The sequence below is a fragment of the Prionailurus viverrinus genome, chromosome D1 (genome assembly GCF_022837055.1).
Source record: "Prionailurus viverrinus isolate Anna chromosome D1, UM_Priviv_1.0, whole genome shotgun sequence".
Classification (NCBI taxonomy): domain Eukaryota; kingdom Metazoa; phylum Chordata; class Mammalia; order Carnivora; family Felidae; genus Prionailurus; species Prionailurus viverrinus.
Window position 1 is genome coordinate 107,883,735 of NC_062570.1, and position 13,768 is coordinate 107,897,502.

General features: G+C 52.2%; 1 protein-coding gene across 3 annotated transcripts; it reads right to left on the reverse strand.

Moving 5' to 3' along the window:
- Window positions 1-13,768, reverse strand: DPF2 (double PHD fingers 2). Of its 3 annotated transcripts, XM_047879294.1 has the most exons (12): window positions 13,650-13,768; window positions 9,099-9,259; window positions 8,564-8,671; window positions 8,079-8,242; window positions 6,936-7,028; window positions 6,693-6,771; window positions 6,162-6,203; window positions 4,994-5,131; window positions 4,749-4,877; window positions 4,517-4,629; window positions 3,319-3,400; window positions 1-1,332 (listed from the first exon to the last, which is right to left on the reverse strand). In XM_047879294.1, exons 1-12 carry the CDS (start codon window positions 13,679-13,681, stop codon window positions 1,256-1,258), a joined length of 1,218 nt encoding a protein of 405 aa, XP_047735250.1. In that variant the 5' UTR covers window positions 13,682-13,768; the 3' UTR covers window positions 1-1,255. The 3 variants fall into 3 exon arrangements, with proteins under 3 accessions (XP_047735250.1, XP_047735249.1, XP_047735247.1); XM_047879293.1 differs by lacking the exon at window positions 6,162-6,203; XM_047879291.1 differs by lacking the exons at window positions 1-1,332; window positions 3,319-3,400; window positions 6,162-6,203 and having other exon boundaries at window positions 3,409-4,629.

Sequence of the window (13,768 nt, forward strand, 5' to 3'; positions counted from 1 at the left end):
TTCTGTGTAAAAACGTTTATTTGTACTAATGTTTAGAATACAGGAACTAAAGAAAGAAAAGACACCTCAACTCCAAAGCGACAGTGAATTAGGGCCTGCCCACAGCCAAGGGGAAGGCCACTCCAGGGTGTCCTGGCATGGACTGTCCCCCCCACTACTTCATGTCAGTGTCACCAGGCAAAAAACTGAGGAATCAGGGTGTGAAGACCTTACCAGCCGCTAGCGAGCGTGCAAGGGAAGAAAGGGATGTCTGTGTGGCTTCCCTGTGACCCAGGAGCCAGGATACACAGAGCAGGAGGCAGAGGCTCCCAATTCAGTTAAGGGCAGGAGCTGAATGTCCAGGTCCAGGAAGAACAAAAAGGGGATTTCGGAGGTAGGCTTTTTCATCGAGTTAAAAAACAGGCACATTATCCAACGTCTCCCTGTGGCCCCCAAGCTGCTGGCCTGGCCCCCTGATTCTTCCCCTCTCCCCACAAAACCAAAGGGAATAAGGAGAGGAGGCAGAAGACAGGAAATTCCAAGGGCGGGGAATGCTTCGGTCGTTAGAGACCGCCTGCGAGCGAGCCAGGTGAGCACAAGGAAGAATCAGGTGAAGCTGCTACTCCCCCTGGGGTGGGGTGGAGTGAGTGGGACAGGACAGAACAAGGAGGGTGACCAAGAGCATCCTGGCTCAGGCAAAGGATCCTGGGTAGCAGGAAGAGAGGGCTGCAGAGAGCCATTCTCGGGGAAGGAGGCAGCGAGGCTAAGCGGCACAACAGGCCCGGAAAGCTCCGTGCAAGCGCTGCCCCAGCTCGCTCAGCTGCTCACTCCCAGCCGCTCTTGGCAAAGAGACCCTGGTCTGCTCACCTCCAGGGGACGGGAACACCCTGGGGACCAGAGTGGAGGCAGAGCAGAGAGAAAAGCGAGCTGCTCTCCTACTCTTTCTCAGAGGACACTGTTTGAACCCTGTGATCACCAGGGCCGGGGCCCAAGGCAGGCAGAGTGAATGCACGTCACGGAGAGCAGTGAGAAGCCGGGCCGCAGGCATGCCTCGGGGCAGTGTGCTGCTCCGTTCTCCCTGAGGGCCTAGGGCCAGGGGCGGCCAGAGCTGCCACCCCAGCTTGCTGCTGCCAAAGGCAGATTGGCACGACCACCCGAGGTTCTCTGGACTTGTGAAAGAGGAGGAGGGGAGAGGTGGGCATGAAAAACAAGAGAGGAGGAGAGAAACAGCCCTAGATGCACGGGGGTGGGGGAGGGGAGCGGGGATGGGGGCACATCAAGAGGAGTTCTGGTTCTGGTAGATGGAAGCTTTCTCCTTCAACAGGTCCAGACACAAGTGGCAGCTCCAACTTCCTGCAGAGAAACAGAAAGGGTCAGGACGGGGCCCACACGGCCCTGGCGTGTTGCCCCTCCACTCCCCACCTCTCCTTCCAGCAGCAGGACCAGCTACAGGTAGGATGAGAGATGTTCTGCCGCAGCGAACTCCGTTACCCTGAGCTAAAAGAAACCTCTAGGGCTTCAAGTACCATGAGAAATAATTCTCGGGGCTGAAAGAAAGAATCACCTGGAGGACTATTTCCAAATGTAGACTCCTAGGCCCTCTTGGCCCTATTAAATCAGAATCTCTAGGAGGGCCTGGGAGGACAGAATTTTTCAAGCATCTCAGCTTTAGACTTGTGATTACAGAAGAACCAGACTTGGTTCTCATGGCCCCAAAGGTCAGAGCGGAGATCACGAACAGAGGCTCTAGAGAAACCAAGTTTGATTCCACAGTAAGCCAGCTTTCTGTGAAATCCACAGAAAGAGGAGACGGGCTTGCCACCGTCACTGGCGTTTGAGGAGAGTCTGAGGACCGAAGAGAGGAAAAGGGGCAAACTGTGATGACCCAACTTGCTATTATCTATTTCACCGAAAAACTGGAAAAAATGTCCCTTGTCAGAAAAATAACTGCTTCATACTTTGCTTATTAATATTTATTACGGTTGCATTCTTGTTTTGGTTTCTAGAAAGAAAATGAGCCCTTAATGCCTCAAAATCATAAATGTAATTGTACACATGTGGATGTGTACACGGGAGAGAATCCACACCTTTTATAAACTCTTCGGCAATCTAGGACTCTCAAAATGGAAGAAGGTCCTTTCTAACTGAAAGGTCAATACCACAGGGGCCGGCAGGCTTCTCTGTAAACAGCCAGCCAGAGCGTTAAATATTTTAGGCTTTGTGAGCCACATATAGTCTCGGTCCCATGTTCTTCTTTTTTTAAAATCTCCTTTAAAAATGTAAAAACCATTCTTAGCTCGTGAGCTGTATACACTAGCTGCGGCTGGATCTGGCTTACGGGCTGCAGTTTGCTGACACCCGACTTAGAGCCTAGACCGCCTCACGGCTTCTAGAGAGTTCTCCCTCAGCTGCCTGCAGCTCTTCACTACCTCAGCATCTGAAAGTACTTCACTAGGAAGGCCCTTGTACAGTTCATGTCGAATTTCGTCCGTAAATTAATATTTTACGGTTAAAAAAAATAAACCACAAAACACATGACTTTTCCCCAAAGTAGATACATAAAGTGGGCATGACCGAGGACACCAGCTGTGTGCTCCCCTGCAGCTGCCAAAGGACTCTCACACTTCGCTAGTGTCTCCTTCCCTAGGGGGGTGACAGCAGTCTGACCTCTGTTACAAGTCAGCTTAACCACACAGTGGGTCACTCGCTCTTGTCTGTAATGCTGGCCCACATCCTCTGTGCACAGTGAAAACCAGACACTCACATCCTCCCGAGCCAGCTCCCGAATTTCTATAAAGGAGGAGTCTGGGCACACAGATCTGGCTGGAGGGGGACTTCAGAGACGCTGCCACTTTTTGGTGCCACCACGGGTTCGGCTGAAGAGCTTCCACAGACTCAGAGCATCATTAAGCAAACTACTGGAGGGGCAGAGTGACCCATTCAGGCTCCAGGTTTAACAGTTTTCTAGACCGGTCAAGGGAAGAGAGATGCCGTGGACACTCAAACCTGTCAAGTTCAAAGAGCTGACACCAAAGCCTCACATCAGACAAACTACAAACGGAGTTTCCTGGACCAGCTGGAGGAAAACAAACCACTCCTTCTGGTAACTGTTTTCTGCTCAGCATTTGTTTTCTCTTGGGCTGGGGATTTTCTGCGTTTCTAAATGTATCCAGTGATAATGTGCACACATTAAACCCTTGAAGTTGAAATGCTAGGAAAGCATTCTGAGTGAAGGCAAAGTATCTATTCCCTGAGAAGAACAGGTCACCGAGAAGAGAACTCACTTATTGCACGAGTGGTCTTCCAAGTGACTAATGAGAACTGTTCCAAGCAACCTACCTTCAGGAGGCTCAGACATGGATGGGGTGAGACAGTACATATGGTAGCCACGATCACAGTCGTCGCAGAAGAGCAGCTGGTCCTAGAGAAGGCAAGACGGAAGAGGAAGGGGCAGGTGAGTGACTAGTGGGCCTGTCAGGCCACTGGGGGCGGGTAGGGATGGGAGCTTCTGTAGACACCGCTGCTACTTCCAAGAGGGGTGGGGGAGGTGGCAGGTAAGAACAGACTCGGGAATTTCTGGATAGAAAATGGCTGTCCTGGGGCACCTGCATGGCTCAGTCAATTAGGCATCAGACTCAGTTTGGGCTCAGGTCATGGCCTCATGGTTTCGTGAGTTTGAGCCCCGAGTCAGGTTCCGTACTGACAGTGCGGAGCCTGCTTGGGATTTTCTCTCTCTGTCCCTCCCACACTCGCGCTGTCTCAGTCTCTCTCAAAATAAACAAACAAGGAGGACGAAAGGGAAGGAAAGGAAAGAAAATGGCTATCCTCCACTCAGACTGAGTGAGTCACTGTCATTCCACCTGAATCCTCCCAGCTTCCTAACTCAGCTCCTGGCCTCCACTCTCGTCCCCTATGTTCTATTCTTCACAGACTAAAGTATCTTCTAAAAATGTTAGACAGGGCACATCACTCCGAGTAAACCCTCAGACCTGGTGGAGCGCCTTCCGCGCTCCCCACCCACTGTGCTCCCACTGCAGGAAGGCCCCAGCTGGCCACGCTGCCTCAGTACACTTGGCTCGTCTGCCTTAAGTCCTCTGCACGTGGTGCCCCACCCCTGGCCACGCTGTACCCGCAAACCTTCTTGGACCGGCTCCTCTGCATCAGCCAAATCTCAACACCAACGTCACCTCCTCGGCAAGGCCGGCTCTGACCACCTACACGCATTACCCAGGGACTCTGCCACACCACCGCTTCCACTCTCTTCACGGCCTGTCGCCAAAGTGTCACTCATCTCCTTGCGCACCGCTTGTTCCCGGGAGGGGACAGATCCCATGAAGGGAGTGGCCTCGTGGGTCTTGTGTCCTCAGTGCCTAGAACGGCAGCTGACACGAAGCTGGCGCTCAAGGAGCACCTGCCGAGCAAGGGACCCCAAGTTCTCACTGGGGTGCTGGGGAGGGTCTTGCTTCCCGCTCACAGGGAGCTCCCGCACAAGGGCCGCGGGTGGCCGGAGCCAGGCGTGCGGGGTGGGGACACGCACATCGTTCTCGGAGGTGCCGCAGATGTTGCAGCACTTGCACTCGATGCACTGCCAGCGGTAGGTCTTCACGGCCGCCATCATCACCGGGGTGAACTGCAGGCAAGACGGGTGCCCTGTGGAGGGTGGGGGAGCAGGTGACAACAGGCAGCTGTGGGGGGGTGCGGTGGCGCAGGGGGCGGGTTGCCCGGGGCTCCCCGGGGGGGGGCCGCCCGCGGCCCTGGGCTGGAGGTACCTGAGCGGCCACAGTCGGAGCAGGACACCAGCTCCTCGGGCTGCCCTGTCTTCTTGTTGATCTTGGAATCCCCCAGGCAGAAGTCGCAGTAGTTGTTGGGCAGGGCCAACCCGTCGGGACCCTTCTTGGCTACAGAGAAAGAACTCTGACGACACCCACCGGGGCCTCTGAGCACCCCGCATCCCTGCAAGGAGGGCTCTTCATAGGCCGACTCCCGCTCGCCCCACCTCCGACGCTCAGCTTACATTTCTGCTCCTCCGACCTCTGGGAAACCGGGGTGGGTGGCTGTGAGTCTTCCTTGTCCTCACCCTCCTCCTCAGCCAAGTGGGAGTGGGCGTAGTGGTAACTGAGGCCTGGTCGGTTCTTGTAACGTTTTCCACAGACTGAGTGGGGAGAAGATTGCAGAGAAAGGTGTTAGGATCCGAGAGTGCCACATCCCCGCCCCTCCAAGTCGTGGGGCTCCACCTGAGGCAGAGGCAACCACCCTGCCCCCGTCGGCTCTGTCTGAGACAGGCCTTCAGTGATGGCCGCCTCCCCTCGGCTAGGAGCGTCAGGCCCCGGGGCTCTCCAGCTTCCGTAGCCCTTCCCCGTTAACCCCCAGCCCGTGGCCACCTCTGCTCTTCCACACCGGCTGTCTGGGAGGCTGAACCCTGGCCCCATTACCACTTGCCCTGGCAACAGTCTGGGGAGCTCCGGGTCAGGAAGGGAAGGGAATTTCTATACTCTTGCAATATGGCAAGAAGGAATAAAGGTTAAGGAAGAGACGCCAAACTTTTTTTTACCTCTCAGTCCACGTGGGAAGCTCAAGCTACCCGTGAATCCCACAGAGCTCGTCTCTGCCCAATGAGGATAAAGGAGTGGGGAGTGGATCACTCGGGGATCGCCTACCAACTGAGTCCACTGGGGTATCTGGCCCCCAAGGCAATTCAAAGACACTCTCACATCAGTGCCCTGCCCACCCCCTGCCAACCAGCAAAGAAAGCAGATCCCCGCAAGGCATCTTGTACTCTTAAGCAGTGACACCAAAGAGAGCAAGGGGGCCGGCAGGAAGGAATGGGGAGAGGACGGGAGGAGGTGGTGAGACGGTGAGAAACGTTAGCTGACCACCGAGTGTCTGTTCTGGGGAAGGGGAAGCAGAGGGATCTGTTCGTAGCGGGTTCCTTAGAATGCTTTGAAGCCACCCCATGCAGCGGGGCCGAGCAGCCCTGGAGCCAGTCTGTGGGAGACAAGCAGCGGTAGAGGCAGCTTCCAGGACTGTGAGGAGCGGAGCACAACAGAAAGCCCCCTGCTCCTACCCCATGCCATTCCAGAAATTTTTACACTAGCATCACGGGAGATGAGAAAGGTGGGAGAAACAAGGGAGGAGGGAAAAGGGATAGGAAAACCAAAAGTCTGAAAAGTTGAGAGAGCTACCTCTCTGGGGCGCTTTCGAGGTATGCTTTTGTTTGAAACTATCTGAAAGACAGAAAGAAAAGTCATGAGAAGAAGGCCTTGATACACTTGAGACAGGAGCGGCAGCAGCAGGAGAGCGGAGCGAACGAGAGAGAGACCAGCGGCGATGGCGCTCCCAGGGTGGAGGAACAGAAGTGGGGCGAGTCAGAGAAAAGGGGGAGAGCAGACATTGAAAAACTCAGTGCTGGACTCTGGGGGCCCTGGCTTGACTAGGGCCAGCAGACCTGGACACGGTCTATTGAGAGGCCAATTCTGCCTGCTGAGTGGGCCCCCACCCCCAGTCCCCCACCCCCAGGGACAGCAGAGATCTCTCCCAGAGCATGCAGGTCCCACCCATCGTGGAGCAGAGACCGGGGCCTCCAGTCGGCAGGCAGGACAGTGTCGAGGCTTGTTTTACCACTCTGACCAAGAACAATACCCTCCCTTCTCTCGCATCCTGAGCAGGGGCTGGGTCCAAGGCAGGGACTACCCACCCACTCATGAGGCACTCACTGTCACAGGCATAGGGCTTGTCCCGATCCTCCAGGATGGAAGCGTCCAGCTTCTTCCGGGCACTGCCCACACCTTTACCCTGCCAAAAAGAACAAAAAGATGTCTTACCAAGCTGTCTAGGCCTGAGGAGTTAAGCTCTCCAGGAAGTGGCTGCTGACTTCACGAGAGGAGAAATGGCAATGACAAACAATAACGCAGAGGGACTCCGCGGGCTCCCCTGCAGGCAGCACCTTGGCTCCTCACCTTGGACTTCCCCTTGCCCCGACGCTTGGGAGTGTCTTCTTCATAGTCCTCGTCATCAAGGTCATCCAGGAAGTCATCTGGTTCTAGGATCCGCTGAGTGGACAGGAGGATTAGGATGGGCAGATACAAAGTACACTCAAAAGCTCCCCCACGACAGGACTGGCCAGGCCACCCACAACCTCCTCGGTCAGCTGGCCCCTCTGCTCCGGCCTCGTTCCTTACTGCGGCCCTTCAACGCCCTACCGCCCCAGTCCTTCTCTGTTCGATGCCGTGGGCTTTCCTTCCCTTTCGTGTTGTTCTCCTGGAGTGCCTTCCCCACCATCAACAAGGGACCGAATCAAATGCCATGTTTTCAGAAAGTCTTCCCTGGTACCCCAAGTAGCCATGTCCTCTCCTGCCTCTGATCTGCTGCCCTAGGGGCACACCAACAACGGTTCCCTTCCCTCTGACATCCCGCTTGCTAGATTTTTTTTTTAGTTTAATTAATTATTGTATTGTATTGTATTGTATTGTATTGTATTGTATTGTATTATTTGTTTTTAGTAATCCCTATACCCAATGTGGGGCTCAAATTCACAACCCGAGATCAAGAGTTGCACACTGTTCAGACCAGGCTAGCTAGGTGCCCCCAATTTTTAGATGTAAGTTAGAACTTTGTTGCTTACTTGTGTGGCCTTATAGGAAGTTTCCTTTTCAACTACTCTGTTTCAACTTCCCTGCATGTGAAATGGAGGCCACAGTACCTACTTCATAAAGTTGTAAAGACTAGAGAAAGTAATGGGAAAGCACTTAGCACAGTACCTGCCATATTTTTAGCTCTTATTATTTCTATGTATAGTTTTATCTTCCCTGTTGGCAGGGACCAGGTCTGCTTCACCCATGTAACCCCGGGCACCAAAAAACATCTGTGACAAAAGATGAACGAAGGAGAGTCTGTCCTTAGAAGGAAAGAAACAGGAAAAACTGGATGCTAAAAGCAAAGCCAGTCAGTACCCAGTGCTAATTAGGGAATGAAGCAGGAGAACCCACGGGCCTGCCTCCTGGCCCACAGCCTCTGCTTCCATTCTGCTTACTGGGTGGCCTCTGATGAAGAGGAGGCTGGTTTCCATCAAAGCTCCCTTAGCCACAGTGTTAATCTTGTACCTTCCGTGCTCGACTGTTGGTTACAGGAAACTCGCCCAGGCTGTCATCATCCACTCGGGGATCTGGGGCGCCTCGCTTCTCCAGGGGGTCGGTGCGCAACAGAGCCTCTAAACTACTGCCATCTTGAGAGATCAGCCCCTCTTTCTTCAGGGTTTGGTCTGTGTCTGCAGGCAAGGTCAGGATGAGGCGAGGCTCACAAGGGCTGAAAGCAGACCGCTCTGGGTCTACAGAGTGTGAGGCCAGCCATAGACCAGTCACTGTCATTTGGTCTCTGGTTGCCCAAGACACTCCAGTTTACATGGCACCATAACTTATCTGTTTACCTGTCGCTTCTATTAGACTGAATTCTTTAAAGGAAAGAATGGCTTCTCATTCATTTTAGTATCTTCAGGATCTAGCATTGGCCCTGGTATATAATAGGTAATTAACAGGCCTCTTAACCATGCAGCAGGCCACACCCCTACTCAGGGAGGAGTGTGCTTTACCTGGTTTAATAGATGGGAAAGAAAGTCTTGGATCCTCAGGAGGATGGGCTCGCCGCTTTTTCCTCCAGCGCCGGGCAGGGTAGGAGTACAGCTGCCCAGAGGCCAATCCTGTGGAAACAAAGAGAGAAAAGTCAAGCTCTAACCCAGTCCTAGGCAATAATATCAAACACTTTCTAGATGAGTAGCCCTCCCCACCCCATCCCAGCCTTGAGTTCTAGAGCAAGGGAGGAATATGGACAGTGAGGGTCCAGGGGCGGGAGGAGGGACAGTTTGTGCAAAAGACAAATGGGTGTAGGCACAGGGGCTTTGGCTGACACATGGCTTCCAAGAGCCCAAAGACAGCCTCAGCAGGCAGCCCTGCAGAAAACAAAGATGCGGGTATGAACCTGTCTGCTTCATCCCCCCTGGGCTTCTAATCAAGACAAGACCATATTCATCCTTGGGCGGAAAGCAGGAAGGAAAACCCTTTCAGCTGGCTCATCACTGAAGCTGAGGAAGCTCCTTCCTTCCTGTGCTTCTGAGTGTGAACCCTCACCTGGACCCCGGTGGCGCTTTTCCATCCAGATATAACAGTTGCTCTGGGCTACTCCAGTCTGTGAGTCCAGGAAAGGAAGGCGTACACTGCGCTCAGCACAGAGGCGGGCATTGTAATTGTGGCACTGCTCCATGGCATCTTTGTAGTACTGCTCCCCGAGGCTGCGGAAAGACCAAGATCAGGGTAGAGCGGAGCACAGGGTGCTGAGCTATCCCTCCCTTGCCATCTGCTTCTTTAGAAGGTTCCAGGGACTGGGAGATCGTGGCTGGGTCCTATCTGCCTCCATTTCTGCCTCATGGGACACCAAGTCCCTTCACGAAGCCATTATGAGGAAAGGCACTTTATAAATAAATTACCATCAGGAACACATGATCTCTCACGTGTCTAATCAGACCTAAGTCTAACCCACAGAGAGAGAAAGAAACGAATGTTCATTCTGTGCCTCTCTTGAGTCCAGCCTTGTGCTAGCCAAGATGCTGCTTCTCTTAACCCTCATGACTGAGAAGCAGAGGTTAGCTTCTTTTTATGAATGAGCAAAGGAGTTCAACAAGGTCTGGGGGACTTATTAAATATATTTAACAAACTACGGCGTATCTATACAATGAAATTGTATTTAGCCATTTGAAAAAAAGAGGGAAACTCTTCATGTGCTGATATCAAACAATCTCCAAGATGAGTAGAAAAAAATAAGCGAGGTACAGTGGTGAGAAGTGTTAGGAGATGCTACCATTTACGTAACAAGAGGTGGAAAAGAAACCGTAGGCCTCCAGAGAGAAAGACTGGGGGCAATTTCTCTTCTATGCCATTTTATACCTTTTGAATTTTGAACCATGCACAGGTTTCTCCCACTGACAGTTTCCTTTATGGCACTTCACTTTTACAAAAGACCTACATTAGTACCTGTTTTCACTAACCAAAAGAGATTCAGAGAGGATTTTCGCTTTCAAGAAGTGGTAATTGCTTCGTTGCTTTATGCCATTTCAGCTTATGAACAGTTTCATAGGAACACTCTACTTTTGGATAGCCGGGGTGAGGCGGGGGACCTGTATTTAGACAACTAATTAATTCTATATACTAATTTTTACAGTCAGTGGAAAACATCTGAAAATACCTGAACTACCTTGAAGCCTACTTTTTTAGTGTACTATTAGAGTGATATAAAACCTGTTTGCTCAGAGGCCCATCCTAGGTCCTTTCCCATTCCCACCATCAAATTATTTACTCAAAGACTCAGCTTGAAATCTGTATCTTCTTTCACTCCAAAGACTCAGTTTGAAATCAAAATCAAAGGTAAACCTTGGGGTGCCTGGGTGGCTCAGTCGGTTAAGCCTTGGACTACTGGTTTCACCTCAGATCATGATCTTGAGGTTCGTGGGTTTGAGCACCACACTGGGCTCTGCGCTGACAGCGTGGACCCTGCTTGGGATTTTCTCTCTCTCTGCTCCTCCCCTGCTCGTGTGTGCACGTGTGCACTCTCTCTCTCAAAATAAATGTTAAAAGAAAAAAAAAAAAGAGGTAAACCTTTAAGTGCTTTAAAAAGCAGGAAAATTACACAGTGCCAGGAGCTACTTGGTTCTAAGAAGCATGTATGGAGAAACAATCTTGTTCTCACCCTTCACAGTTTAACAAGCACTTTATTAACGGAACTTAAACTAACTATAATGATTCGTATCTACATATTCAAGCAATCTTAAAAATAAACTGAAGGCAGGGGTGGTTTCTTTGCCATAGTATCCCCAATACCCTCAAAGGCGTCTGGGACATCCTGACTTGACCTGGGAGTAAGACCTTGCATGGCCACAAGTCACCAGACAAATGTCGACATTTAATCAACCCCTGTGGAGCTCCAGCCCCTCTGCTACAGACTGGGGAGGTTGGACTAGATCAGCTCAAACATAGTCTGTGAAGGAGACCCCTAGCATGAGAAGCTGGACAGAGTATGTCTTGGTTGCTCATGTCCACAACTCAAGCTACACCAACAAACCATGCTCTGGAATCAGAGAGGGGGCTCTCACAGCAGCCGTAAGAGACTACTTAGGCACAGCCTACTTAGTATGTTCCCAAGCAACTGAAAAAGACACACACCATACACAAGACGGTGACAACACAAGACAGCCTGGCTTATTTCAATGAGCTGTAATGACTGTAATTTGAGGGAAGCATGAATCTTGTGTTGGAGAGTAAAGAGAAAGGAACAGGCTCACAGTAGCTGGCCTTTAGGAGGCAGCCATGTCCTTACCACACAGAGGAAAATTGGATAAACACGGCTGAATGCTGCAGCTCCTTTGTTTCTGCTGATGGGAATTGATACTGACACTGGAAGTCAAATGGAAGGAAGGATGAGATGGACTTTGGGCTGCAAAGTCAGAGCAAGGAGGCTAGAATTGGTTTGGGGTGAAAGAGTGAGAGATGTTCTATCAAAGCCCTTGTGACTTAAGTGGGATTTCAGAAGGCGGTGCAAACGGTCTCCCGAGTAGAGAACTGGCCATGAAACACCTAAGCTGGGAGGAGAGGATCTGATGAGGAGAGATTAAGAGAGAATTTATAAATAGGAAGATTCTTCTTCCAGAACAAGATGCAAGTCAGAAAAGATGAGCTAGTAGTCCTGACCGGGATGTATCATCTCAGCTGTTCAAAGAGCAGGCACACCATGATCAAGAGAAGCTCTGGAAAGATATCTCTCTCCACGGTGACGATGCTATAGGAAGAATACAAACCCCCTCTTAAAGGGCAAGTTCTGTAGGAAAATGTATTAATTGCGGCTCACAGCCCTCTGCAGCTACAACAGAGGAGAAAGTTACTAGTACTCAGGAACCAGTGGCTGGTGACCCTCACGATCTCTGTAGTTCCTTGAAGACGAATAAGTCATGCTCTGTGTCAATAGGCAAGTCCTCCCTTTTAGCACCACATGAAAGGGTTGGCAACTCTATTTCCCTGAAGAAAGTCTCCCAACACAAAGTCTCATTACCTATTAACTCTCCAAACCTAGGGAAGTCTGACATCCCCCAGTACAGTAAGATTTCTAAGGTAGGGGCTCTGATTCTTTTCTGGGAAGTATGAAACCTTTGTAAAACCTCCCCTTACAATGGGATTGGTGGGGGGGGGGGGGGGAATCAACAAAGAGAAAGGCAGGGAAACAAAGAAAGAACATCTGAGTCAGGAAGGATAACTATACAAATGGTAGATCAACAGCGACATTTCTAAATTGAGGGAAATGTCAGCCTGAAGAAAGAGCTGGGGGAAACTGGAGTGGGCAGATCAGAGAGAAAGATAATAGTGTTAGGAGGAGGGGTAGCTGAAAGAGGAGGCAGGATGGAGCTGAAAGCAAGTAAAAAAAAAAAAAAAAAAAAAAACCCACAAGAGAAGGCACTTAGCTTAATGGAAGTGGGAATGCATTCTCAAAGAAAAAGGCTACAGGCAGAAAAGGGGGAAGCAACATACTCTTTAAAAAGGCTCTTGGGAAGAGTGGGGGCTCAGCCCACCACAAAGGCAGATGAGAAGCTGCGAGTCCCTCAGAATAGTTGCCAAACCTTTACCTTGTCATCCAGGCAAAATCCAAAAGCCCTGCCTGGACATCTAGACAACGAGACACCTTCCAATTTTCCTACTGCTGCACCAAGCCCAATTTACCCATTAAAAAGAGCTTGCTCTATTTGGCCACCCGGCATGAACCCATTTCCATCTTCAGGGAGGAGGCTGGGTGAAATCAAGTCCCAAAGCATCTTGAACTCACAGCCAACAGACCCCTCTCCATTGCCCAACAACCGTTAACTAACTTTGCTCGACACCTGCCTGGCACAAGGGGACTGCACAGCGCGCAGCCTGCCCACCTAGGTGCCCCTCTGGGCTGCAGAGGCGTCCTGGACTGCTTCCGTCCAGTTCCCCTTTTTTGGTAGCTGGACTGGCCGGCGCAAAGGCCCGCTCCCCTGAAGTTCTCGCTCTTCTGCATCGGCTCCTCCACAAATTCTTCCCAAGAATGTTTTTGGTCTGGGGTAGCACATCCTCAAGACCACCCCCCCCCCACGCCGAACGTCACGGGGCTGTTAAAACAGCTCCGCGGGGCTTAACTGCGCCAAGGCTGCTGAGCCTGTTGCTCCAGGACCGGCTGCGGGCAGCCGATGGGGAGGGGTCGGCGGCCGGGCTTCGCGGGGACACGGGTCGGTCCCGGGTCCACCCTCGACCCGGCCCCTCCGGACCGAGGCGTCTGGTCTCTAGAGCGCACCCAGACTGGTCTCTCGTACGCCACAAGGGCGCCATGCTCAGGACACCGTGAGCCTTAAGGAAAGCTCAGACCGCACAGCCCCGCAGGGAGGCTGCCTGTAAGGGGCTCCCGTGGGCCCCCCTCGGGGCCTCCACAAGTTTCCAAAGAAGCGCAACGTCTTCTCGGGAGTCTCCTGTTGCCCTCCCTACCAGGAGTCGCAACGACGCCTTCTCGGGCACGTCCTTCCCTCCGCCTCGTCCCCTCCCGCACCGCCCCCTACTCCCAGGTCCCTTACAAGACACCCCCCCCCCCCGCCCCCCGGCCTAGGAGAGAAAGAAACGACAACTCACAGCTTCACTACATTTTCCACCACGGCCGCCATCTTCCCTGCTCCTCTCCCTCAGGCCGGGAGGCCCGGAGCCCTCAGTGCGCAGGCGCCGGGACCGCACCAGGGAACCGGTTTCCTCGT